The sequence below is a fragment of the Plectropomus leopardus genome, chromosome 8, assembly GCF_008729295.1.
Source record: "Plectropomus leopardus isolate mb chromosome 8, YSFRI_Pleo_2.0, whole genome shotgun sequence".
In the NCBI taxonomy this organism is placed as follows: domain Eukaryota; kingdom Metazoa; phylum Chordata; class Actinopteri; order Perciformes; family Serranidae; genus Plectropomus; species Plectropomus leopardus.
Window position 1 is genome coordinate 30,842,757 of NC_056470.1, and position 26,321 is coordinate 30,869,077.

At 41.3% G+C, this 26,321-nt stretch overlaps 1 protein-coding gene across 1 annotated transcript in view; it reads right to left on the reverse strand.

Annotated features, from left to right (window-relative positions):
* hspg2 (heparan sulfate proteoglycan 2) overlaps positions 1-26,321 on the reverse strand; it is a 148,022-nt gene that overhangs the window by 57,865 nt on the left and 63,836 nt on the right. Inside the window, 26 exon segments of the mRNA XM_042491785.1 lie at positions 4,327-4,413; positions 5,656-5,783; positions 5,978-6,091; positions 7,376-7,487; positions 7,611-7,729; positions 7,831-8,010; positions 8,308-8,481; positions 9,968-10,108; positions 10,356-10,417; positions 10,677-10,735; positions 12,728-12,814; positions 13,052-13,179; positions 14,612-14,759; positions 15,114-15,310; positions 15,502-15,681; positions 16,262-16,425; positions 16,567-16,707; positions 16,831-16,988; positions 18,317-18,461; positions 18,841-18,972; positions 19,197-19,316; positions 20,403-20,609; positions 20,752-20,877; positions 23,866-24,038; positions 24,567-24,625; positions 25,371-25,480. Coding sequence (XP_042347719.1) covers positions 4,327-4,413; positions 5,656-5,783; positions 5,978-6,091; positions 7,376-7,487; positions 7,611-7,729; positions 7,831-8,010; positions 8,308-8,481; positions 9,968-10,108; positions 10,356-10,417; positions 10,677-10,735; positions 12,728-12,814; positions 13,052-13,179; positions 14,612-14,759; positions 15,114-15,310; positions 15,502-15,681; positions 16,262-16,425; positions 16,567-16,707; positions 16,831-16,988; positions 18,317-18,461; positions 18,841-18,972; positions 19,197-19,316; positions 20,403-20,609; positions 20,752-20,877; positions 23,866-24,038; positions 24,567-24,625; positions 25,371-25,480 — 3,451 coding nt within the window.

Genomic DNA, 26,321 nt, shown 5'->3' on the forward strand with positions numbered 1-26,321 from the left:
ATTCCCCCAAAAGGTTGTGTTTCCATGAAATCCACTGCTGGCAGTCTTTGACCCCAAGGATTACATCCTGTTGCTAAACCCATGACATTTTTTATACACCAGTCCGAGATGTCTTATAACCTAACTGGAAGAATATCATGAAATAGGCTCTGCTCATTAATGCTCCCAAGAGGTTTAATCCATCAGACAGAGTCTACAGCCATGCAGACAGCATAGGCAGGTTTCCATTAACCCTCAAATTGCACAAATTGAAATACAAAAAAATGGAAACAAGTCAATTTCGAAAATACTCCGATTAATGGTAAAAACCTTTTTACACTTGCATGAGGTGGTATTTCAGGCAATGGAAACACTTTTTTCACCACTTTTATAGGTCACACGATGCTATGGCTATGCACTTGTCGGTAGGAACTGGCTCCTTCAGGCACGATGAAGCAGGCGCTACAAGAGGTGTTATTGCATCGCATAAACGTGAGTGGATCATCTGGAAGTTTTAAACCCACAATTCCTTTGTGAATTCATGGACTATCACCTCCCAGAAATTGCCCATACATGGCCGCTCCCACATTAAAGGGGCTTGCCTTTCCAGTATCGCTCACATAACACGCCACATACACCATGCTTCTTCACGCTGGAATGTTATTACGAAGTTACATAACATCACTTTGCAGAAACGCAAAACGATAAAACACAATTTTGGCAAAGATATTGCTTGAGTTTTGCGCAAATCTGTTATGGAATTACGCTAATGACCGAGTGCTAACGTGATGATGTATTGGAGGTACAGAGTACAGCAGAGGCTGGTGGGAGTGTCATTAGTTTTCCCGGTAATTTCTCATAAACCAAAGTATTGGAAAAAATACATTTGACCTGCTGGTGGCATTGACTGAAAAGCCAAGGAATCACCAAAACCACTTGAATTCATCCTCTGAGGCCATAAACATCCATAACAATTAATTAATGGTTGCTAGTCAGTCTCATTACCGTTAAAACTCTCTGCATTACAAAATTATTAGGTTTTTCTTGGAGAAAAAGATTTTTGCCTCCCAGATATTGATTCTGAACATTTTAGTCAGTATCACTGTCATTTCTGATACTAGTATCAGTATCAGAACAACTCTAGTTTTCTCTGTCTTTTCAGTGGATGCATATATTTATTGTGTCAGCATGTACATTCACAAGATGTTGCATCGTTAGTCGTGTTTGTGAAATGATGGCTCTTTATCCTTAAATTTTAATTTTTTTTACAAATAATGACAATGAAAAACCTCAAAATATCCAAATTGTAAAACATGTTGGGGCTCTTTGTTTAAAAACATTCAACACAAAAAACATATACTGCAAGTAATAAGCCCTTTTCACAAAGTAACATTGAAGTGTTTCTAGGATACCAACACATATAATCGGAAATGCCCACATGGCAAACCCATGTGAATGCAAGAAAAAAAAAAAGATGGGCATGGGGTTTTCAATATAATCTAACAAAGGGTTGGGGATGATACTTGTAAAACTTGAGGTAGTCTGGCCACAACACAACGGACAAATGTATACACACAAGAGGTACTAATGCTAAGCTAACTCTTCATAGCAGGATTTTGTGCAATCGTTCAGATTATAAAAAAATATACCTTAAAAGCCAATGGTATAAAAATCATAACACCACATCAGGATGGCATTAAACATCTGGAAAGTCCCTCTAAAATAACAGTGTCATAAAATCAGTCCCTTCATAATTGACGTGGTGTCAGTAATCGACATAAATATTTGGATCAGAGTCTTGAGATATAAAAACAATGGGAAAAAAAATAAAATATAGCACACTGTTCCCTAATCATCAGGGATAATTTTGATAGGAATGGCCAGCCTTCCCAGGACAACATGAAGAGAACCGTCTTGATGCTTTTTCTGCTTTGCTGACTTGTGATCTCCTTGTAAAAGACGCAGTAGATCCAAAACGCCAGAATGAGCGTTTGTCTTCTTCTTCTTCTGCTGGGGTTTTTTTGTCACTTTCTTCGCAGTAGTAGCTTTGGTTTTTGGGGACTTTGATTTACTTTTCACTGTTGTAGTGGACTTCTTCTTCGCAGTAGTAACCTTGGCTTTAACAGGAGGCGTCCTTTTTACTGTGATGTTGGATTTCTTTTTTGTAGTAGTCACCTTGGTTTTAGCAGGAGTCACCCTTTTTACTGTTGTGTTTGACTTTTTCTTAGCAGGAGTGACCTTTGTAGGTTTTGTGGTTGTGACTGTGATCTTTGCAGAAGTCTTGTTTTTTTTAGAGACCAACTTATACGAGTTGCCGTTGTTTGGCTTTGACGTTTTCTTTGCATCACCGTCCGAAGACTCTCGACCCTCCTGGACCTCCCTTGGAGCTGGTGCATCTGATCTGAAAGACTTGTTACGTCCATTGTTTTTCGAGCTTGAAGAATCTTTTTTATTGGCCTGGTCAAGCTTTGGTTTGTGAGATGGAGGCTCCAGTTGAAATTTTGTAATGGCTTCTTGTTTTGGTTTTGTTTGACTTGGCTGTGAAACACGTTTAGCTGCCCCAGCGGACCTCCTACCTTCAGGCCTTTTTGTGACAGGCTTCCCTGTCGGTTGAGAAGCAGATTTTGACGTAGGTTTACTCAGGTTGGTCTTTAACTTGACTGTTGAGACTTGACTTCTGGACCTTGTGACTGTGTTTTTTACTGGTGTGTTGGTGGGTAATGGTTTGAGTTTTCTCTCTCTCTGAGGAGCAGAATTGGATTTATTCACGGGGAGGCCTGGGGTCGGTATGCTTTTGGGCGCTGTGGCTCTCCTGGTTAATGGCGTTTTTGTCGGTATGATTCTGACTGCAGGCCGAGGCGTTGAGTACATTGGGAGTTCAAGGACTGTTACAAGTGAAGGCGGGACTCTCCTTTCTTGTGGCGAACGGGACACATGTCTAGCACGTTTCATCTTGTTTATCTCCTGAGCCAACGCTGTGAAGCCGTCAATCAGTATCTCCAGCCTTCCCTCCAGTCTGTTCAAACGGGTGTCCATGTCCATGTAGCTCTTCTCCAGCTCGCTAATCTTCTTGTTCTTCTCCCCAGCTGACTGCAACGCGAGGAGCTCCTTCAGCTGGGTGTTGAGTTGACTCTGCTGGTCCCCCATGCTGTGAATGCTGTCCTTCATGTCAAGCGTGTTGCTCTCCAGCATGCTTAGTCTCTGGTTGAAGGTGTTCAGGTGCAACCGGAGCAGGTGCTGGAAGCTGGAGTGTCGACTCTCTGGGCTGGGTGTGAAGCGTGGTGAGAGTCTCGGCGCTGCAGGGGAACGAGTAGTGCGATGGTGGGCTGCAGTAGACAATAAAGCCCTAGTAGGGATGAGGGTTGTTTCTATAGGTTCATCATTGTCTCCGCTGCCGTACATCTCTTTCTCCCAGCTGAAATTGAACACCGGTTCAGCTCCACATCCCACAGGTAGGAGGCCGTCTATGTTCTTCTCCAAGAAGAGGTCCCCACAACTGTCTGCAGACGGCTTCTCTTCTCTTAATGTCAAAACAGCAAAGTCAGGTATGATGCAGGCAGAGACGTTCAGATAATAAACGTTTTATAAGTTGTGTCTTTCACCCAAGTCACCTCGCCATCTTTGCCCTCGGAGCGGCAAAGATTGATCAGCCAGACAGGAGTCCTCATAAATGCCACGTCCACATTTATGTCGTAGAGACCCAGAAAATATATTTGGTCTGTGCACGGGCAGAAATCACACGAGCCAACACCTTAAAAATTTTGCTACCAGCAAAGCGCAAAGCTGAAGCAGAAAGCAACCTCTGAGAGGAGTTTTAGAGGTAAAGCAAAGGACAGAAAAAAGCAAAAGATCTAAAGCCAACTAAACTAAAGGTTTCCTCAGGACAAACAGCACTTTTTATTTCACTTTTGGCAAATTTCTTTTCCACGAACAATAAAATCTGAGTGATAACATACTCAGAACCACCAAAGGCCCCTTATCCTATAACAGAGATATATTATTCTCCCGCAGCAGGAATGACCTTACGTTTTGAAAATCAATAAATCCAAGAGAACAATAACCACCAGCAGATCTAAAAGAACAGCACAAAACTTCAGAATGGGTGGCATCAGTTTGCGTCTCCCATCCCTCGACTGACACCACTCAGTCACAACTGCCGGGAAAACAAACAAAAGAGATACGAACCACCAACATGCTTATATCCCTTTCCTGTGAATCAAACCACTGGGTGCGACTGCCCTGCTAACCTTGCTGCCGGCAACCCAAAACACTGAGCCGTGTCCAGACGACCATGAGAGGAAGACAGAGAGGAAAAAGAAAAGGAGAAAGAGAAGGAGAAATGCTTACCTTTCGCAGCGTCTGCCGGTGTATCCGGGCGGGCAGTTGTCACAGGTCGGCTGACCGTCAGACTCCAGATAACAGGTCGGGGAGAATCTACAGGGAACACCATGAGGACGCTCTTATTGGCACTAATCACACTATTTAAAATGATTGAAAAATAGTTTTTTTGTCCACCTGACACTGCAGTTGGTGGATTCCAAAATCTACTAGCCATTCAATAGATAACCATTGATTTTTGGCTGGTGAAAGAAGCAAATCTAGCAGCCACTTGCATATTTTACCATCATTTGGCTGGTGGCGGGTGCTAATTTCCAAACCTAAATGGTGCCTGAACCGATACTTAAAAAAAAAAAAAAGTAAGTCACAAAACGACGGTCAAGGACATTAAAAAGCAGCTTTTAATTGCACTTTTTCCAGGTCATTACCTTGTTGTTGTTTTTTTACTTTCTTTGCCATTTATTGTTTTATTTTTTTACTAATTTTCAGTCAATTTTCTTTCTTTCTTTCTTAACACATTTTTTAGATCATTTTATCTTTTGTTGCTCATTGCCTTCTCCCCATGTTTTTGAAAGAAATTTGCTCAGGTTTTAAAGGGTTAAATATATAAATATAAATATAAATATAAATATAAATATAAATATAAATATAAATATAAATATAAATATAAATATAAATATAAATATAAATATATACAAACACTATTGATGCATTCATATAAAAAAAAACCCAATCCAACTACAATAATTCAACACTAGGTAACAGTTACAGTATTGATTACAGCAAAAAAAAATTTGTTGTAACAAATAATTGTCTCCTTAACTCAGGAGGGCACCCAAATATATCTGTTACTAATGTTACAGCAGCTGAGATTGTAACAACATCTAGGATACTTGGTCCACCTTAAGTGTCCACCCTTAAGGGAGAAATGTCAGGTCAGGCTCACTAATTTTCGGTGTGATGGTATTAAGCAAGACACAGGAGCTTGTCTCTTGAGGAGTTTTAGCATATATTCACTGACAAATGGCCCAAACTGCAAACACATTTCACTTCCTACTCTCTGCTCTTTAGCCTCACTTTCACCGTACCGGTACACACACGTTTGCTCACTCTTTCTTTCGCTCTCTCTGTCAGCCACACACACAGTCTGGCACCAAAATCTGGGTTGTGATTGGATCAGGTCTTTACTGTTAGGTGTGGGGTATTTGAGTGGTTTCAGCTTCTGCATTGCACAGTTTACTTTGCCTAATCCAGCATTAAGCAGAATAATTAACAGTAATCTTCATTGACTGAATAAAACTGACACAAGTTGAAAAGACTCTTAAGACATGAACTCACTGGTTGCTGGAGGAGGTTCCAGGACAGGGGCAGGGCTGGCAGGCCTGAGCACCGCCTGTGACTGGGTTTCCATAGAAGCCAGGCTGACAGCGCTCACACCTTGGCCCGGCGGTGTTGTGGAGACATTGCTTTTGGTCACACACATATAAAGAAGAGGTGAGATCCGTGGAACAGTTGAATATACACTACTGATGGTGTGTTTCCACATGTCGGGATTCGCCAAGAAACCATTAACGCATTCCACTGCACAGATCAAAGCAGCTCCAATGTTGGCAGAGTTTTAAGAGAGAGGAAGAAGAGGAAGAGTGGTATAAAAACCTACCAGACACCTGCCGGTCTCCGAGTCACAGCTGCTGGCATGGCCATTGCAGTCGCACCTCTCGCATGTGCCGAGGTAAAGGCCGGAGCTGGTCCGAGTGTAACCTTCATCACACTCCTGCAGCGACATGGAAAAACACCTCAGGTGAGAGACAAGTGATGACACAGAGGAATACGTCTTTGTTCCACTGCAGCAGGGAGACACACTGCAATTATCAGCGCGGACTGTAATGGAAAGAAGTTTGGTGTGCTATTATTAACAAGCTTAGGCTTGTGATTGCCTTTCTGTTTTCAAACTAAACTAAAATATAGCTGCAAGAAGCTATTCCAGGGTCCAATCCAGCATGGAGCGTCAAAAGTCAGAAGCTGTGAAGGATGAAGACCTTTCACAGTCTCTAACAACTGAATTTAAGATAACTAAAGATACCTAAAAGGCTAAAGGAAACTAAAAGGTTAAGGCCAAAAACAAACTTAATGGCCAAACTTATGACCAGACCAGAATAAACGTGTTTGAAACTGGTGGCATCCCCTATTGAGTGATTTCCAAATAATTTCAGAGACATGGTTCTACATTATTATGCAACATATCCTGCAGGTTTTGTAACAATCAGACAAACAATTTTTTATTTATCATCTGATTTGTGTATTGCAATGCCCATTTTTTGGGGGGGTAAATGTTGCACCCCTAGTGGTCGATAGTATGAAAGTTCCAGAGTACATTTCTCAGCATTGGTCAATATCTTCAAAATGTAACGATATCAACAACCTTAATGTGACTTTTGGTCAATTTGGTCCATTGACAATCCACAGAAAATGTGGTACAAATTGGACATTTAAGGAGGGGATGGCAAAAATGTCATTTAAAAACACCAAGTTTGGTGTAAATAGGAGTAAGTTGTAGAGCTTCTGACTTCTCAAAGTTTACCTTGAAAATTGGCGCCCCCTCAGGCAAGTGGGGTCACAGTTGTATTGCAGCATTTCCCCACAGTTTCCAGTCATTGGTGAAAATGTATTGTGTCTATGATGAGCCATCTTACAGGATTTGCAATAAGAGTTTTGAGGAAAAAACAAACTAGCACTTCTGTTCGCGCTCAAATCCCTAATTAAACTCACTAATCCAGAGCAAAAAGTTCATTCTTGGCCTTGGAAATAGTAGCTAAAATTCTTAACTCAGACTATATTTACCAGCTGATTTTTGGGCTTTCAACAAAATCTCACACCGTCAAACGGTATTTGCTCAGGTGTCATGGAGTTGGCTCAATTGTGATCATATCACACTTGGGTCCTGAGCAGACTCCATCTGCTGATGTAGACCACGAGATCCTGATGAAAGCGCCATAAAAATGAATAAGTGGACCTTTAGTTAAGATTTTTAACTGAACCGCTTCTCTGTAATCCGCACCTGGCAAGAGGGTCCTTTGTATCCTTGAGGGCAGGCGCACTCCTCCACCTCCAGAGCGCGTTCATTACCAGTGGAGTGAGGAACAGCGACGTCCATCTTGATGTCTGAGATACTATTTAACACAAAAAACACACAATCAACATTTATCTTTATGTTTCATTATAAGAAACACTCTTGGATTGATCTTGGGGGATGTGAATGAGCTGTGCAGCGACAGAGGAAGCTCCCGCCATACCTGCTCTCAGCCATGTTGTCTGCGTAGGTGGCCCTGATCATGAAAACAGTAACGTCAGCCAACGCCATCAGCAGGTGCTCACGAGTACACGGCTGTCCATCAGCGCGACGCCATTCAGACTATCAGCCACACGGGTGGAGAATGAAGAAAAGATCAAATTTATTTGTGTGAGGATTCAGATTTAGCCAAACACTCTTTGCCAATGAATAATGAAACACACCTCTCTGAAGGTCACGGTGACAGTTTGTGGGACACGTGGGAGAGGTTTGCTCTTCGAGTAGTGCTCCAGGAAGATGCCGTTGCCCTGGAGAACCACATCTGGCTGACCGTCAATAACCAGCGAGCGCTGAGACGGTTCAAAGCGCACCGTGTAGCGAAGCTCTCCTCCATAGGCGGTAACCTGGCAGAAACATGGTAAAAAAAGGAGCTCATCTCAAAAAAGCCGAATGGTGGAAAGGTATTTCACCCCTATGATAGTGTGGGGGGAAGCCACAAGACACCCATGACCGTGAATTCAAACCAAAGGTTCAAAGGAGGCTCGCCGTGAGGATAAGTGCAGCCTTTTTCACTTGACAACATGTCGAGGCATGACTGAGTGGGACGGAAATGGCAAAGAGATCAATCTTCACTTACACTTGACAGTTTTTTCCTCTCTTATCCCCTCGACTGCTCTCTGCTTTGTTGTTTTTTCTCTCACCTTATCTCCTCTGAAGCTCTCAGGCAGGACCCAGTAGTAGATGTCGTTGGGGACGCTGGAGAACGAGCGGTAGACAACTTCAGAGGAGCCCCTCTGGGAGATGCCTTCAGAGATAGTTTTAGTGTTGGCACTGTTGGAGAGGGAGAAGAGCTGCCCGTTCACCCCTCCTCGCACCTGAGAAACACAAACAATTTGTCAGACTGAGATGTTAACTGAGGTTTACATGCACTTGCACTTCAGCGCAATCACGGTTTTGCACATTGCATCTCAATTTGAGCTGGATTAAAACAATCTTTTTAACTGATTCAAATCAATTTTCAAATTCAAAATCAATCTTTAATATATTCCTTGGAACTTAAACCCTGTTAATCTCGCTGGTATTAGGGCCCTTTCGTACCAAACCGATGATCAGCTGTTGATCAGTGTCAGGCCGTCGGTGAGCGTCTGTTATTCTAGTTTTTGTGGTGCGTCCTGATTCAGCATTTTAAATAAAAAATGACAGAGCCTAGGGGCAAAATTTTTAAAGACCATGGTATTGATAAGCTCTGAAATTACCAGTTCTTTCATCTGTCCTTTTTGGGTATTCAGCTGCTCCTCAAAATACATGAAGAGCAGAGCAGAAAGCTTGACTCCAGCTGCTAACGACTACCCTCATTACTGTGAGTGCAATATAACGTTTTTATCAATGCACCTGTCCAACAGGGTTAAACATGTTAACATGGAGAAAAGGGACACTTCAATCTGCTCTGCCTGCAGATCCACTGATCCATCATGTTCAGCTTAGTTTGCCACGTCTCCTAAAATTTACCAGTAATAACGTTACCTGCAGGCGATGAATCACGGCTGCAGCAGAGGGAGGAGGACAGAGGACAGGAGGACTGATACTGACTGGTGTCTGCGATTTTTTCCAAACGTCATTAAGTATTGTGATGTCAGGAATATGATTCACTTTACTGACATTTTAGATTTGTTTCCAGTGAGATACTATTGAGTTGAAACTGTGATTTTGCTATTATAAAAACTACTGTTGCTGCTCTAGAAACAACATTTAATTATATTTAAAATATTTAATTCTGCCCAACTGGAACTGGATGTCAATACGACTTCAGAAAGCCTCTAACATTGGACACATGTCAAATTTTATTAGAAATGAAAATAATCAATATGACGTTTGCATGAGATGTTTGGGAGAGATTGGATTTTGGTTACTTAACAAAACTTAAACCAGACAAAGACCTGTTTTGCAGTATTGTACTTAAAACTGACATTAAAACTGCATAGGATGTTGTTTTGACATTGAACTTTGGTCACACAAAATCAAAATATAAATTCAACCAAATTTCACAGTCTAATGACATTGGTGGCCGGCAGGGTAATGCTGTTCTGAATTCATTCTTTTTTGAAAATACAATTTACAGCATTAGTTCTCTGAGAATCTCCTCCATATTCTAGAAAATGTGGTATTATAACAGAAATCCTCATCAAATCAACATTGCATCAAATCGGAGATCAAAATTGGAATTTGTGAATCAAAATTGATTGAGAAAATCAGTGGTGATACCCAGTCATAACCTCACCATTTAGCACCTGAAAGTATTTACTGAAGCAACTTCGATGGCAAAATCATTCACCCCTCTGTTTACCATTCACAGAAACCGACCTCATCTCTATTCCAAGTGGAGCTGGAGCACTGTTTGGTGACGCCCATACAGAAACAACGCAGACAGCCTTCAGGGTTGGTCTCTGATAGGTGGAAGAACCCAGCCTTACACTCATCACACAGAGCGCCTGCCACGTTGTTCTGCAACAATCACACACACACACACACACAAACAAACAAACGCACACACACACACACACACACACAAACAAACAAACGCACATATGTAATCCATCTGCCTGTCAAACTCTTTTCTTTCATTGAAGAAAAGATAAAACAGTAAGACACGTCAGTCTTACAAACCACAAATGAGCAACATATTTCCCAGTAAATGGCTGTAATAAAATCGTAATATTTCACTCAGCAGTTTAACACGCTGTATTTATACCTTGCAGCTGCATGGTCTGCTGCTGGAGCTGAGAGTTCCTCTGTTATCACACTTGGCGCTTTCTGCAGGGAGAGAGCAATGGAAAGAAGATGACATATGGGGTGGAAAGTGCACCTGGGAGTGTTCCAGCCGCTCTGCATACCTGAGCCATGACCGCACTACTACTGCCTACTGTAACATCAGCGATGGTAATCATTACACAGACCTCCCTGTGGTCATATCGCTGGATGGTAAAACAATACTGGTGCGGCTTCTGTTGATTTCATGCCTCGAAATGAGAATTTCAAATATGTCGGCGCAATCGGCTGAACTTTTACTCACGGTTAGGAACACATTTTCCATTAGGCAGAAGAGGGTTGCCCTGGTAACCGGGAGCACACCTGAAATAAAACAAATACAAAAGATATGATGTAACAGTGAGTTATTGCTTATTAATGTTGCCGTATCAAAACCATACTCTCAGGTGGGTTGAGTAATTAACAATCACCATAATCTTGTGATAAAGTCTAAATATGGTATTAATTATTAACCACAGTTATTAGCTATCAAGAGTGATATAATTTCTTAAACTTCCCCTCCAGACACATTTTTTAAGTATGTTAAAATAGTAATTCATGTATTATTAAACATGGTTTTCACTCATTAGAAGTTAAAAAAAAAAGTTTTTAAAAAAAGGGGGCCTGAAGTTGATCTTGTCTTTCTTCCTCTTTGAGAAACTCTGGGTCTGGCCTCTGCCTCGCCAACCACCTCTGCTTGCAATATGTTTTGCTATATCAATGAAGATATCAATGCTATTAAATGAAGGCTAAGGGGACACGCTGCCTGACCTCAGGGGAGCTTTGGGGTAGGACACGTGTGCAAGGGAACAGGAGACGGCCCTAGATACAAAAGGACAGTGTCCAATCAGGTGCTGTTTAGCCTCCTTGGACGCGCTCAGCCTTTTCAATAACTGCAGCACTGCAGTTCTCATCTGTGTCTGTTTTGTCGAAAATATATTCCAACCCAAGGCAGACTGCGGACGCCTCAGTGAAACATATTAATCCTCCACGTGTTCTATGATAGTGCCACAACTATTGAGCTTATTGGCAAGTTCAGACCAGACTTCACTGCACATGTGCTGAACTCCAATGACATCACGTAATATGACGCTGTGACTTCTCTTTTTAGTCTCCTTGGGCCTTTAAGTGATAGCTCAAGATGTTTGAAGTGGGGCTGGATGAGATTCTTATGTAAAGTCAATGTATTACATACAGTAGCTGGTGGCTGGTGCGCTCCCACTTTGTAGAAACAGATGGGGCGCGCACCCCACAGGGGTTGATATCAAAACATATTTTTGCTACATTAAAAAAATCAGTATCAATCTACACTGTATTTTGAGTATTTTCATCGCTTTTCCTCGATGTCACACAGCCTTTTCCTTTGACACTACATGGCTCGCCTGTTGCCGGTCAGCTGTTTGGGTCAGACAGTGCTGTTAACGGCTATTGCACTCTCAATTCAGCATCCGCTTACAAGACTGATATTGTATTTTTTAGGTAGGCCTTTTTAAATGTGTCTAAAAAACATTTTGATATCAACCCCTCAATACAGCAGGGTATTGCTGAGCTGTGGGGTTTGTGCCCCGTCTGTTTATGCAAACCAGGAGCCGCCGGGTGCCAGCTGCTGTATGAAATACACTGACTATACAGTATGTCATACCGCACCAATCCAAATATCGCTTTAATTGTACTAGACTGGTGACAGGTGAAAGAGCAGTGTGCATCAAGATGGTTAAAATTAGAGGAAACATTGGAGAGATTCATACATTCTTGAGCCTCAGTCAGACCCAGACTCAGATGAGGAATCTGATGTGCAACAAAATTGGCAACTAGCAGACAGATCAGAATAGTGGGTGAAGTTCGCATCTTTTATTGTATACTGTATGTTGTTTATTGACTGGTAGACAGTGGAAGAAATCATCTCTTCCAAAAACTACACACTATCTTGTTTACTGTTAAAACTTTCATTAGGCGTCTGTGTTTTGAAAAGTCTGCTGCGTGCTGGGGGTTTCAAGTTTCTTTGCTGGTTTTGTGTTGAAGTCTGTTGCACTACCATCGTGAGGTACTTAATCTAGCTTGGCCAGCGCATGTTTAAACCTCAAAATTTTAGGTAAGTGCACAGATATCGCACCCTTCAACAGAGGAATGTGAAAACATCTCTCCAGTGATGAAATGTGCACGGATACAGGTCCGCAGTGCAAAGGGCATGCATTTTCAGGGACATAGACATTGACACATTTTTTTAATGGAGGGGGACTTTAACCATATTACTACTATCTCCAGACTATTTATACTGTAACCCAAATGCACTGTTAATGATATCCGTTTCCTCACTTTTCACAGCGTCTTCCTGTGTAGCCGGGCCTGCAGGCGTCGCAGGTTGGCTGCTGGTCAACGTCCAGGAAGCAGGTGTCAGAAAACCTATAAAGCCAAGCGAAAATGCCCCAGATTAAAATCTACAACAGTGGGTTAATGAATAGCACATTGAATGAATAAACCAGTGAATGAGCTCAGCTTTGGGGAATAAAAACCTGCAGGCTGAGACACTGAATTCCCACTGATACTCTGTGTGTGGGTGGTTTGTGAATGTGAATGAATCTGCCCTTATTTGTACAGTAGATGTGCGTGTGTGTGGTCCGGGTGAGTGTGTGACCTTACCGGCGTGAGGTCTCGTAGTACGGGCAGGGGCACGGCTTGCAGTCATCGGGGCGACCTCTGCTCGGGTCACCAAAGTATCCTGAGCGACACTTGTCACACTGAGGGCCCTCTGTGTTGTGCTGGCAGCTCTGTGGCAACGAGAACACGCTGGTCATTCTCCCAAACAGATGCCCCTCAAAATAGGAAGTGTGACATTTTGGGAAATACACTTATTCGCTGTCTTGCTGAGGGCGAGGGCTGCGCGATCATAGGAAAATATGCGATATGTGATATAGCCGTTGAATAATGCAATAAGTAGTTCTCTGCTAAATATGAGGAATTGCTTGTTGAATAAAAAAGAGAATTATTCCCAACTTTCTTTTGTGCGCAAATTTGACATTTACCTGAAAACAAAATGCAACATTAACAAAACATTTAAATTTCTACTGACACTCTCTTTCAACAAACTCAAATCCATGAGTGCAATCTTGCACTCTTTCGCATGTGTTTATTGTGCAAATTGAAACAGCAATGCTATAAACATGCTGTGCAGCCCCACTGCGGATTAGCTGAGAGGACCAATACAACTTTGTTGTCAGCACTATAAATATGAAGCCAGATCCAGGAGTTGATTATCTTAGCTTAGTATAAAGACTGGAAACAGCTGGCTTCTATTTATTTATTTATCTTTTTATCTTTTGGGAGTTTCCACCTGTTTCCCGTCTTTATTGTAGGATAAACTAATTGTCTTCTGGCTGAACCTGAAGAGGAAATTTCCAGGGCTGAAAAATGAAGCCAAACGAAAGTGCCAAAAACTGTAGTTCCTCAGATGGCCACTTGAGGCTGGCTCCAAGAGCCACTCAATCTTCATAAACCTCCTTGTTGCCCAAATTGACAGCAGAAATAAACATATAGCCTGGTGCAAAAAACTTTTGTCTCCAGATAATTTCCTTGTTCATGTCAACTGAACAGGAGGTGAATTTCTATATAACTTGTGCATTTGCATTTAGGATTAAAATTATGCATATTTAATGGCGTGGTCACTTTGAGTGACAGGTGGTACCGCCTGATTACAAGTCGCTACCACTGCTGCAATGCTGGTCAGCTTATGTAACTGTGGCGTAGCCGTTATTGTCACTGTTTTAGTTCATGAAAGTTAATTGCAACATTTTGGTTGCCTATAAAAGTCTTGTTCACTGTTTGTTTGTACTAATAGACCCTCTCAGGAGTCAGATGTTCACTTTTTCCAATTAGTTTTTGATTGATGAAATATAACCATTTTATGCTTTAATTTGTGTGCAAGGACTGTTGGATTTTTAAAATTTGACAATTATTTTGTTATTATAGCTTCTGGCTGAGATAAATGTTGCAATTTTTAAAGAAAACATGCCTTTCAAACTGACCAGTGGATTTTAAAGTTTGGATGGTATTTAAATTAAATACAAAATACAAATATTAAAAGTATTGTCCCTCCCCAAAGACAAAATAAAAAACATAAAAGCAACAGTCCCAAAGGAAGTGATTATCAACAAATTCCACTCATTATAAGCTATTTTTGCCAAAAAGTGAGTGAAGAATTACCAGACAGTGTCCGCTGATTGGATCACAGGCACTCGCATGTCCGTTACAGTTACAACCAGCACACGTGCCCAGATAGGAGCCACCAGGGACACGCTCGAAACCAGCGGAGCACATCTCACAGGAGAGCCCCGAGTATCCAGGAGGACATCTGGGAATGATAAATACGAGGATCTTATAGCAACTGTTTCCATAACACAGCTATGACGAGTCAAATTAAAACACTACAAATTGCAAACTGTCTTCATACTGTAAATAAGAAACAGCTGAATGAAGCAAAACAAGAGATATTGACAAAAAACAAGTAAAGAGACAGTTTGAAAATGTTTCAAAAGCATTCATTACATATATGAATGTTACTGTAGTACTATGTAACACTAAATATCTGCACACTAGACAAGTCCCAACAGGGTGCTCTGACTGTACACTGCTGAGTGACGGCTTTTAAGGAGCTCTCATCCTACTTAACCCCAAAATATCATGCTGGAATCTTCCTTTTTCTTACCTGCACTCCTCCACATCCTTAGCGTGACCCCGAGTGCTGAACTCCACAGTGGTCGTATCCATGACGATGTCACTGAGCGCTACGCTGACCATGTGGTTGTCGTAGATGGTGCGGATGCTGATGCTGTCCACGTTGGCCAGCGTCATCATCAGCTCCTCTCGGCTCACAGGGCGGCCATTGGAGTGCTGCCAGTTATCCTAAAACAATAACAGGCAGGTTTACTGATGTATGTCCCTTAATTTTAAATTTAGGAGTATCTGACTTTTTTTCATATTTCTACATCTCATTTTCAACATTTTTGTATTTCTTTTTAGAGACCGATTTGTCATCATCACATATTGGCCACAGGAATTTTGAAGATTTTGCACTTTCTTAACCAAACACCTACCTCAGTGAATTTGATCTCCTTCTGGTTGACCGCTCGGGCAGGGGTGGGGTTGCCCCTGCGGTACACCAGCCGGCGTCCATTTCCAACCAGCAGCACATCTGGCTTCTCCACAGGCTCAGACTGACCACGGGCCAACGTGTACCGCACCTTGAATTTCAGGGATCCTCCATAGGAGTCAATCTAAAAACAGATGAGAAGATTTTAATGTTCAGGCGTTATAATTAGTTATGGATTCTGTACATAACCATGAACTTGTTTTTATCGTGTTTTATTGATGATTATCGGATTGTAGCGCAACTTAAAAACTGCGACCTTCCCAGGCTTTCTCGGTTGCCTATTATTGGTTTTGTGATTTTTATGTAAAAGCCAGGACACAGGACAAATCATCACTTTCTTTTCCATTTTTTAAAATTTTCTTTTTTGGCTTTTTGGCTTTATTATGATAGGACAGCTCAAGTATGAGAGGGGGAGTAGAGAGAGGATTACATGCAGCAAAGGGCTGCAGGTTGGAGTCAAACCCGCCAAACCTTGAGCAGAAAAGTTGAAAATATTTTAATATTCTATGTGCCGGCAAGAGAGTAGCGCCCGACAGGTGTTTTGCTTATGGAGCAACCAAAATCAGATCCATGCAGCGCAGCTAAGTTACAGCTAGCTGGACAGCTAATGAGCTAATTTAACGAGAGGTGTCGCTATTGACAAGGACTTTATCAAATTTAAATACAGAACCTTTTGAGTAAATTAAATACATTTCACTCTTTACCTTGTTGCCAAGGAACTGGCGAGGCAGGGTCCAGAAGGAGTCAAGGTTGAGGAAACGGCGGGATAAGTCAACCAGTTGGAACTCCTCCATCTCTGGGTTAATGAGGAGCTGAGTGGAGGAGAGCGGAGGAGTCCCCGGCCTGGACGGGTAGGTGACGTTCACTCCTGAAAGTAAGAATCACCGATTCACTAAACATGTTTTGTGCTCCAAACGTGAAAATCACAGTCTTTTACAGGTATTTCAGTGGACGGTGTTTCTGCTCTGTTAGCTCTTGATCAGTTTTTAAGCATCAACAGTTTCAGTACCTTTGAAGTCTTCCTCCTCAGTGAAACGCAGGCTGATCTGGTTGCGGTAGCGTCCGGTGCTCTTGCAGTTTTTGGTGATTCCAGCGCAGAAGCAGGACACACAGCGACCCTCCACACTGAAGTGGCCATCAGGACAGTTGCCTACAATAAACACAAAACAAAGACAAAATCTGATTTATATTCTCATCGTAACAAAAATGAATTAATAGTGAAGACTGCAGTGTTTCTGATGGTGAATTGACAATAAAAACGAGATGTCAGTACCTGGATTTGGATTCGATGTGAGAGTTAGAACACCGTCGGGGATACCGAACACCAGGCCTTTAGCGTTGATGGCCTCACAGGTGTACGCCCCCTGATCCGCCTCCTTCACGTCACGAATGGTCAAAGTGCCACGGCCATTCTCGCTGGTCATGGAGATCCTGGGAACACAGAAATACAGCACAAATGATCACTTTAACACTCATAAACTAGGGACGCACCCATTTATCAGCCAAACATTGATATCGGCTGACATTTGCCTTGTTGCAAAGTGATTTTTTTTTTTTAATTTAGTGTTAATATTAAGAGGAACACGGGATGTTTGGGTCTAATGGGTTCACTGTAAAAATGTTCTTCGTGTACAACTGAAACAAAATGTGTGCACAAAAAAAATACTCGGGAGAGCACTGTATGACAAGTTTTTGTTTGTAAAGTACTGCAGTAACATACTCCAGCCTACTGTAAGTTTGAACTTAAATCATATGTTGTATTCTCTTTGAAAAGTACAAGAGGTGAAAAATAGTCCTACTTTTGTTTTGTATTTTGTGTTATTCTTTTTTCTACTTTATCACTTTACCTATCACTTTTATATTGACTTTTAATTACATTTAATTTGTGTTTTGGAGGAAATAATGTTTTTATTGGACTGAAATTCTCATGGAGTATGTATTTTAATAACAAGTTAAGGATATGTTTCAAAAAAGATATTTTTTCATTTAAAATTTTTTTATAAAAGTTTCATAAATGTGTACAATTAAGTAGGTTCTCATTCAAAGATAGTGGAATGAAGGGGTGATTAGTTTGAAACAGTATTTTCCTTTAAAAAATCAAGGTTATTTTGTTTCCCTGGCACAAAGGGGTGAATAAAAAACAACAAAAACAAAACAAACGCAAAATGAAAACATGGATATCAGCCAAATTGTTTGCATAATTTTGCATTGCCAAATTGGTGCATCCCATTTCCCAACTCACTAGAGAGTCTATGTCAACTATGACATGCACCATAACAGGAACCCCTCTGTTTCTGTCTCTCACTGTAACAGTCTGAAGAAATACTGTTACAGCAAAAAGTCCATGAAATATAGCTGGATTGCCCAACCACACACACAGCAGACTACGCCCAGAACGCTCTTGAGTTTGAGCGCACCACAAATATCTCAGTAATTAGAATCACAGGTCTGAATACAATTATGAGTCAGCACAGAAACACTGATCTAACGGGACTGTCGACAATTATACTGCGGTCTCGAAGAACACTCTTCATATGTCAGGTGAGAAATGTTTAGAGAAGACAAATTCAATCATTTTCAAGTCTTCACGGTCTGCTGCAGATCAATTAGGCCAGATCTGCTTTCACCAGATGCAGATGTTTTGTTTGAAACAGCTTGCCTAAACACATGCTTTTCAAAAAGGAGCTTCAATTAAAACAAGTTGTTACAATTCAGACGATAAAAAGTCAGCAGGACGGAGAATTTCTCATTAAACCCACCTGCCGCTGACAGGGATGTGTCCCCAGTTGAGTCTCCACGTGATCATGGGTGTCGGCACTCCCACGGCTTGACAGGTGAACGTCACCGTCGCCCCCCGCGCTGCCTGAATGGATTCCTCTGGCGGGCTTGTCACGGAGGGAGGGGCTGCAAAGTGTCAAGAAGATGAGAACTGTTTTAAGCACATAATAAATGCACAAGTACAAAAACGCTGGCATGTGACTGGAATTTGGCGATCCAGCGAAGCTCATAAATGCCTGAAAGTCAGACGACACAGAAGGACAATTCTTTTTAAGTTCTCAGGAATGAAAGGTTCACAAAAAAAGCTCTGTGTTTCAGTCAACACGTGTGTGAAAAGAGCCTGGTTCACAGCAAATTAGTCACAGCGTACAAAGGAACTCAGAGGGCGACCATAGATCAGAGTCAGAGAAGCAGAGAGAGTGCAGAAAAAGTGTAACGTGCATGAGAGAGAAAGAAAGAAAGAAACAATCAGAGAGCTGTAGACGGGTGTTGGTGTGAGACTTACTGCAGCCGTACTCATCAGAGCGATCAGGGCAGTCTGGCTCTTCGTCACACTGGTAACTGGCTGGGATGCAGGTGCGATCGCTGAGGCATTCAAACTGCTCAGGAGCACACCTGTCGCCCGGACCCTTGGTGGCTGCAGTGGAGATTTACCGAAACTTTTAATCATTTGTAAGAAGTAGCATCAATTTCAGGCTGACAGTTAGATGAGACCAGTTCTCCTCGTATCTGATAAGAGACTGTATTGATCTTTCCATCTACCTCTCAGAAAAGGAAATAATTATTTCTTATATTTCTCAAAATAATTATCTATAACTTCAAGGCGAACATTTAGTGTTCAAGAAAGAAATGAAGACTTACGACAGTCTGTTTCATCCGAATTATCCTCACAGTCGTTGTCTCCGTCACAACGCCAAAGCTTGAGGGCGCAGCGGCCGTTTTTACACTTGAACTCGTTGGGTTCACAGGGAGATGGAGTACCTGTGAAAATAAAAGTTTAATTACAGCAAATGTTCTTGTCAGAGCATATCAGGGCTTTTAAAATGAATTCTGAGAGTTGAATACAAACCAAATAATAAAAGAAATATGCTGAAATGAATGAGTGTGTGTTTTTTTTTTTTTTAATAAATGTATTGCCACTGTCCTAACAGCAAACGAGTGTCACATGATCACACATTAAATCTCTTAAACACGCACTTCTTTTACATCATGCAAAAAAAAAAAAAACACCTCTCAGAGGGGTTATCACTTGCTATCTTCCAATTTTTGTAGTTTCTTCAATACAGCATAGTATCACAATGTTTTGCCTGGCAATATTATATCGAAACACAGACACCAAGTGTCTATTTTTGTAATATATACATTTTTAATACTACAAATACAAATTAAACTTTTTGTGTCAAACTAGAAAAATAAAATCAATATCTTTTACAGTAAATACATGTAGCTGCAATAAAAATAATTGAAGTGGAATGAACGGACTAAAAACTTCTACTATCTTATTTAATAAAACAGATCACAAAGTTTTCTTTTGAGGCCATTACCTGTTGAAAAATGATTGCAATACTCAGAATACCCCAAAACATTTAAAATTGTAATATTATTGTATTGTTCAGGACTTCAGTATTGTGATAATACTGTATCGTGATAATAGCGAAAAAATGTGTCGTGAAAAGTTCTTCCAGAGTTGGAGTTGACAACAACTCATTACATCATGTATGAAATGTATATGTATAAAAACACCATAGTTTTCAGCTTATAATGGTGACTAACAAAAAACAAATGTTTTGTCTGTTAACCTTTACAATTATTCAGTCTCATTTCGATGCCAAAGCCATGTTTCATTATGTGTTAGTGGAGTTAATCTAATCGATAATAACAATAGTAATACAGTGACACTTGTGATTTTACATCTCTTTTAATTATTGGGGTTTGCAATAATAAAAGGCTAAATTTGTGTATTAAAAATGAGAAAATTATTTGAGTATTTAAAACAACCAGGAAACACGGGGGTTAATGAGGAAGTCTGACAGCCACAGTGCACATGCATAACACTGCGTAACTCACCACATCTGAACTCGTCACTTCCGTCCGAGCAGTCCCTCTCTCCGTCACAGATGTAGTCTCGAGGGATGCACTCTCCGCTCTGGCACGTGGCCTGATCGGCTCTGCAGGGTCCAGGTGGGCTGGGGGGCAGCGGGGGCTTCTTGATGGTGGTGGTTGTGGTGGTGGTGGCGGGGGTGATGGGGAAGGGCGGGGCCGGCCGTCCCATTTCTAAAACAGATCTCTGATTAAACTTATCGGACGTACAAAGTGGTTACTCAGGGCTGTTAAGTGAATGTGCCTCACATCCAGCCAACATGCTATCAGCCGACCGTGTTACGACTTGCTGGCAGCTCAAGCTGAAGCCACTCACCACAATTGGTCTCATCACTCATGTCTCTGCAGTCGGGTCTGTTGTCGCACAGGTATTCCATCAGGATACATGTCCCATCACCACACCTGTGCTCATCTGCCATGCAGGGTCTGATGCCCGGGGCTACTACAGATGCAGAGGGGAGGGAGGGATGGGGGTCGGAGGATCAAATACATGCAAGCCAAGGCTACAGTACAGCCAACACACTACACCAATGAAACATCACAACACAGATAAAACAAAGTGAAAAAACAACACCATCCTGATCCCTCGGCCATCACATTACTACAGCGAGTGTAACTCAGGCATGTTGTAAAGACTATCATTAGGAGTGAGCTTCCAGATACTGAAGGAGACTTTTTTTTATGATGTTACAACATTTTGTTGTAAATATTATTTTCCATTAAGTTCTCTGTTGGGTGTAAAATCCCCTCTGCGCTTTTAGGATAGATAGATGGATCAGTTAGGGGGAAAACAGACGAGACCAGACAGACTACATTGGCCTCTCAGACTGAACAATTAATTTCAAAGTAATATCAAGATGTGACAAAATTTTTGATTTCATAAAAGCTGAGTTCTTTTTATTTTTAATATTATGCTACAACACCTAGGTAGATACCCCAAAGGTTCCCAAAGTTAAATTCAAGACCTTTTAATGCCACCTAGAATTAAATTTAATTAAAATAAATGCCAATTTCCAGGCCGTGCAGGCAAATGTGTGAAGGATATAATACAAAATGTGTAGATTTAAGACACAGAAATAATTATTTACCAAATAATTGAATTTAATAAAACATGTTATCAGTACTCACATTCATATATGATTTATGAAGCTTTGTGAAACATGTCTCTCTATTCTAATAACATTAAATGAAAAATATATTAATTAGTTGATTAAATTATAGGATTTTTCAGACTTTTAGGACCTTGCGGGTACCCTGCAGAGGATAGGAAGCACCTGTGGGCTTCACATGCACACATGCTGCCCACTTAGAGACATAGAGGAATGGAAGTAGATAAGGAAAACAACTTGTAAAATGCCACATGTAAGTTTTGATGCTTGCGGTACTTCCGTGTGAAAAAGACATGGCCATGTTTGAGTGCAACTCTGTAAAGACTATGTAACAAGTGTATGTAACAAGAGACAGTGACTGCAGATGCACTCAGAGCATGTCAGAGCTGATAAGAAATTAGCTGTAAAGTTGTCAAGTAGTTATAAATGTAGGTTTCAGTTTGTCCATAAATTGACGCTGAAGCTCATTGAGATTACAGTTAAATTCTCGTGTCTTCCTTCCCAACTACTGAGTAAACATGAGGGGTTTAGCCCTAAAGTGAGCATTAACATCCCAACCACAGTCTGGAAGGACAGCTGCAGGGATGGTTAACATTAGGGGTAGACAATACATTGAATATAACCAATGTCATCGTGGCTTGTTCCATGTGGGATGTATAAAATGACTAAATTGTGAACAGCAAGTACAAGTTGTGACATATTTTTTTGAAGGCACCAGCATGAGCCTTTCTTCAGTGTTTCAACGAGCCAACATGATACCTTACTTGTCCATCCAGACCACTTTCTCTATAATGTATGAGCAGGTGTGTGTTTTTGCATCTGCAAAGCTCCAAACTGTTACTATTAAGTTACATTTTGCGATCACTGAGCACCAGTGTAACTTGCAAATCAAATACTATTAATATATGAACTGGAGAGCTGTTAGTTTTAGTTTCCAGCTCACAGTGAATGAAACTTCATGTTTAAAGGCTCCTCAGTAATGGCCTTTTTTTTTTTTTTTTTTAATTGCTCAAATTTAATTTTTAACCAGCTTTAAATTCACAGCAAAAATATCAACAATTCTGGCCCGAGACAAGCCAGGTCCTTCAGAATAAAAGTACTGAAAGTTTCGCTTTTATTTATTTAATTATAACAAGATTTTATAACATTACTTTATCTAACTCTATTTGGATGGTACTTCATTTATTTTCATTATAACAGTATTTTATTTCAATTTATTATAACATTACTTTATTTAACTCCATTACATGACAGTAGCTACTTCATTTAACTTTATTGTAAGTCTAGTATATTGATTAACGTATTTTAGTAGTCTAAAGTACTTTCATGGAACTCCTAAAATATCAAGATATATTTCATATATTGTGATATACCCTAAAAATTCTGCAATATTAATTTTTTAAAGCCATATTGCCCAACCCTAGTGAACAACAAGGCTTTAGGTTATCTCAATATTTTAAAGAAGCGTAGCCATCGTCGGTGTGCACTTTGTTACCAAACTATTACTGATATTAGAAAGATACAAACTTATTTTATTATTGCAATAATAATAATAAGACAGATTTTAAAACATGAACACTAAATCATAATCACAATATGAGTTGCAATTATTGCAATTGTAATTCGATAATTATCCCATACCGTTCAGCCCTACTGGACACAAAGAGTCGAAAGACAAAACGCGACAGACAGAAAGACAGAAAGATGGACAGACAGACAGACGAAATAAGACAGACAGGTAGAGGGGAACCCTATCATCTGAGTCAAGACTTTAAAGATAAAGATACTATTATCCTCTATCAGTGGTCATGCCTGTGTACAGTTGGTATAATTTGCGTAAATTAAAAGCTGGTGTAGGTTGCAGTGAACAGCAGCATTATTAATCAAACTCATGCCATGCAAAGGACCTTCCGATTCACTGTGCACTACTGGACCATACCACGAGGTCTACTTCACATAGGTGCTTCCATGCAAAACATTCCTCAGACCACATGACCATTGTTTGTACATGACAAAGGTCATCGTCAAATTTCAACATCACGAAGGAAAGATATGCTCGACTGTCCTTTCTAAAGGCACTACGGTCATCCTACAGCTTCTACAGTACAGTCGGCTCAGCCACCATGCAGAGGGCATGGCACAGTACAAACCTGGCACGGCTATAGGCTCCACTGGAGGCAGAGGTTGAGCTAGAAACCAGAGGGAAAAGTTAAGGGCGCTGCCTACCCCTCTGGTGGACTGCTGCAAACACACAGCAAACTACTGAGAAAGAGTCACTTTATGTCCGGGTTCGGTGGCGTTCCTCTTTGTTGAGGTCTTACCTTCCCCAAGCCGTCTGAACTGAAAGCCCTGGACCGATGTGACGTAGGAGGCGATGGCGCCCTCCTTCACCACGTTGTACAGCACACTGCGAATCTGTTCATCGTTGTTATTGTAGTCAGAGCCCACATCCAACTCCACAAAGACGTCCACGCCGTCCTCTCTTATCATCTTCCTGCAAAGATCAAGAAGGCCACGTGAGGCTAAGGACTGTTCGGTGTGCACGGCAACAGGTTAAAGGGACAGTCCACCCCAAAATCAAATATTTATATATATTTCAAGTATATTTTATGCTTTTACCTGTAGTGCTATTTATCAATCTAGATTGTTTTGGTGTTAGTTGTCGAGTATTGTAGATATCAGCTGTAGAAATGTCTACCGTCAAAAATAATTGAACCAACTCTCCGCAACTCAAACCAAAACAATCTAAATTGATAAAAAGCACTACAGGTAAGAGGAAGAATGTGCAGCCGTTTTTTTTAACAGGAACGCTCTTAAAAGGTAAGGTTTCTCTTTGGGTGTCCCTTCCAGGAATTACTTGCTGCTGATGAATCACTACTACACTGCTGGCCTTGTGCAGTTTGGAAAAAGGGAAAGAAATATCACCTGGCCAGAGTGAGACACCCAGACAGCAGCAGCACACAGCTGCATGGTATCTGCTCTGGATGTCACAAGGCATGATTTAAAGGATTGGTGTTCTTACTTAATGAGGACCACGCTGACTGTCTGGACACCTGGAATCCTGTTGTACTCCGACTCCAGCTGCGGGGAGGGGGGAAACAGACTTTGGTTAAGCTGAAATTAAACTGAGTCATATTTTCAGGCACAAGGTCACACACACTTAAATCAGCAAAGTCATAAATAACATGCCTGAACCTTATAAGGTAGCCTCAGCGTGCTGTTTATGATTGTTACTCAGTGGAGTTTATCCTGTTCCTGCAGTGATACTCAACTTATGGCTTGTGGGCCAAATCTGGCCTCCAATAGGGCGCCAGGTGGCCCCCCAACCATTTTCTAATTGACAATAAAAAGAGACTGGGAATTGTGTTTGTACTTTTAGCATAAATATGGTGCTAGAGTGCATGAAATAGGATCAAAATATAGCTGGTTTAACAAAAAAGTGCCAGTGGCCCGCACATCCTAACAGAGGTCCTGGCTCAGCCCCTAATGTCCCAAAGTCCTAGAAATATCCTAGAATTCTAGAAATGCCCTAAAATCCTAGAAAAACATCCTAAATTCCTAGAAATGTCCTAAAAGCCTGGAAACATCCTATAATCCTAGAAATGTTTAGAAATCCTAGAAATGTCCTAAAATCCTAGCATTGTCCTAAAGTCTTTAAAGATGTCTTAAATTCTAGAAACATTCTAGAATCCTTGATATGTCCTGAAATCCTTAAAATGTCCTAAAATCCTAGAAACATGTATAGGGCTGCTGCGACAGGCCCCTGACCTCCTGTCATTTTGCAAAAGTGGCCCCAAGCAAAGCAAGTGGAGTATCCCTGACGTACCGTGTCCACCACTGCTTCAGAGATCTCAGCGAAGGCTGGAGAGAAGATGTCCTCGAGCTCGGGGCCGTAGACCAGGGAGTTGGTGAAGTTGACGAGAGCTCTGTAATAAACTAGAAACACAGAGAGGGGAGGAGAATCCGTCAGCTAAACCACACAATAACACACAACGACCACAGGCTCAGCAATAATGTCCATCTGTTGCAGAGTTTAGGTATTATAAGCCAGATCCACGATTAAGTGGTGAAGTTTATTAAAGATGATGTGATACGGGATACTGTTTTGGAATTATTTCCCTTAGGAAAGGCTTTGGTTAAATGTTTCAGAAAGTGAGAACTGAAGAGCACAACTGTGGCTTAAATGAGAGCCACACACAGATTATGGCGTCTATTTCCATTTCTCAGTTGTGGTTTAAGTGGGCGCTAAAACCGACAACTGCAGCGTTGCACCACACATAGGCTCTAACAAGAGGCACACGCTGACAGGCACGCTCTGCCATCACGGAAATATAACCATGAAATTATAATATCAATGCATATCCTCTGTATGTCTGTAGATCACGGACATGGAGACACAACATACTAACAAATATCTGCAAATGTGAGTACACTGACTGAAATCAGTGCAAACATTTAAACCAACATCATGTGGATATTAGCCTGAGTAGCAGGGCCACGAGTCTAAAACAGATCCCCTGATTGAACCGATGATATCAGAGACTTGGAAGGTAAGTGGGAGTTTGAGTCAGCATCGCTACTGTGCCAGCGGCTGCAGAGGAAGAAGAAGAAAATCCTCTGTGAGTGACTGTGGAAGGGGGCCTCAACATTCCCTCCACATGTTGCAAGTCAAACACGTCAGGAAGGCGAGCAGCGGAGGGGGCTGCGGCGGAGACTGTATCAATGGTCTACAGAGAGGCTGCATTAGCTGCTCTGACCCGTCATCAAAGATATAGGT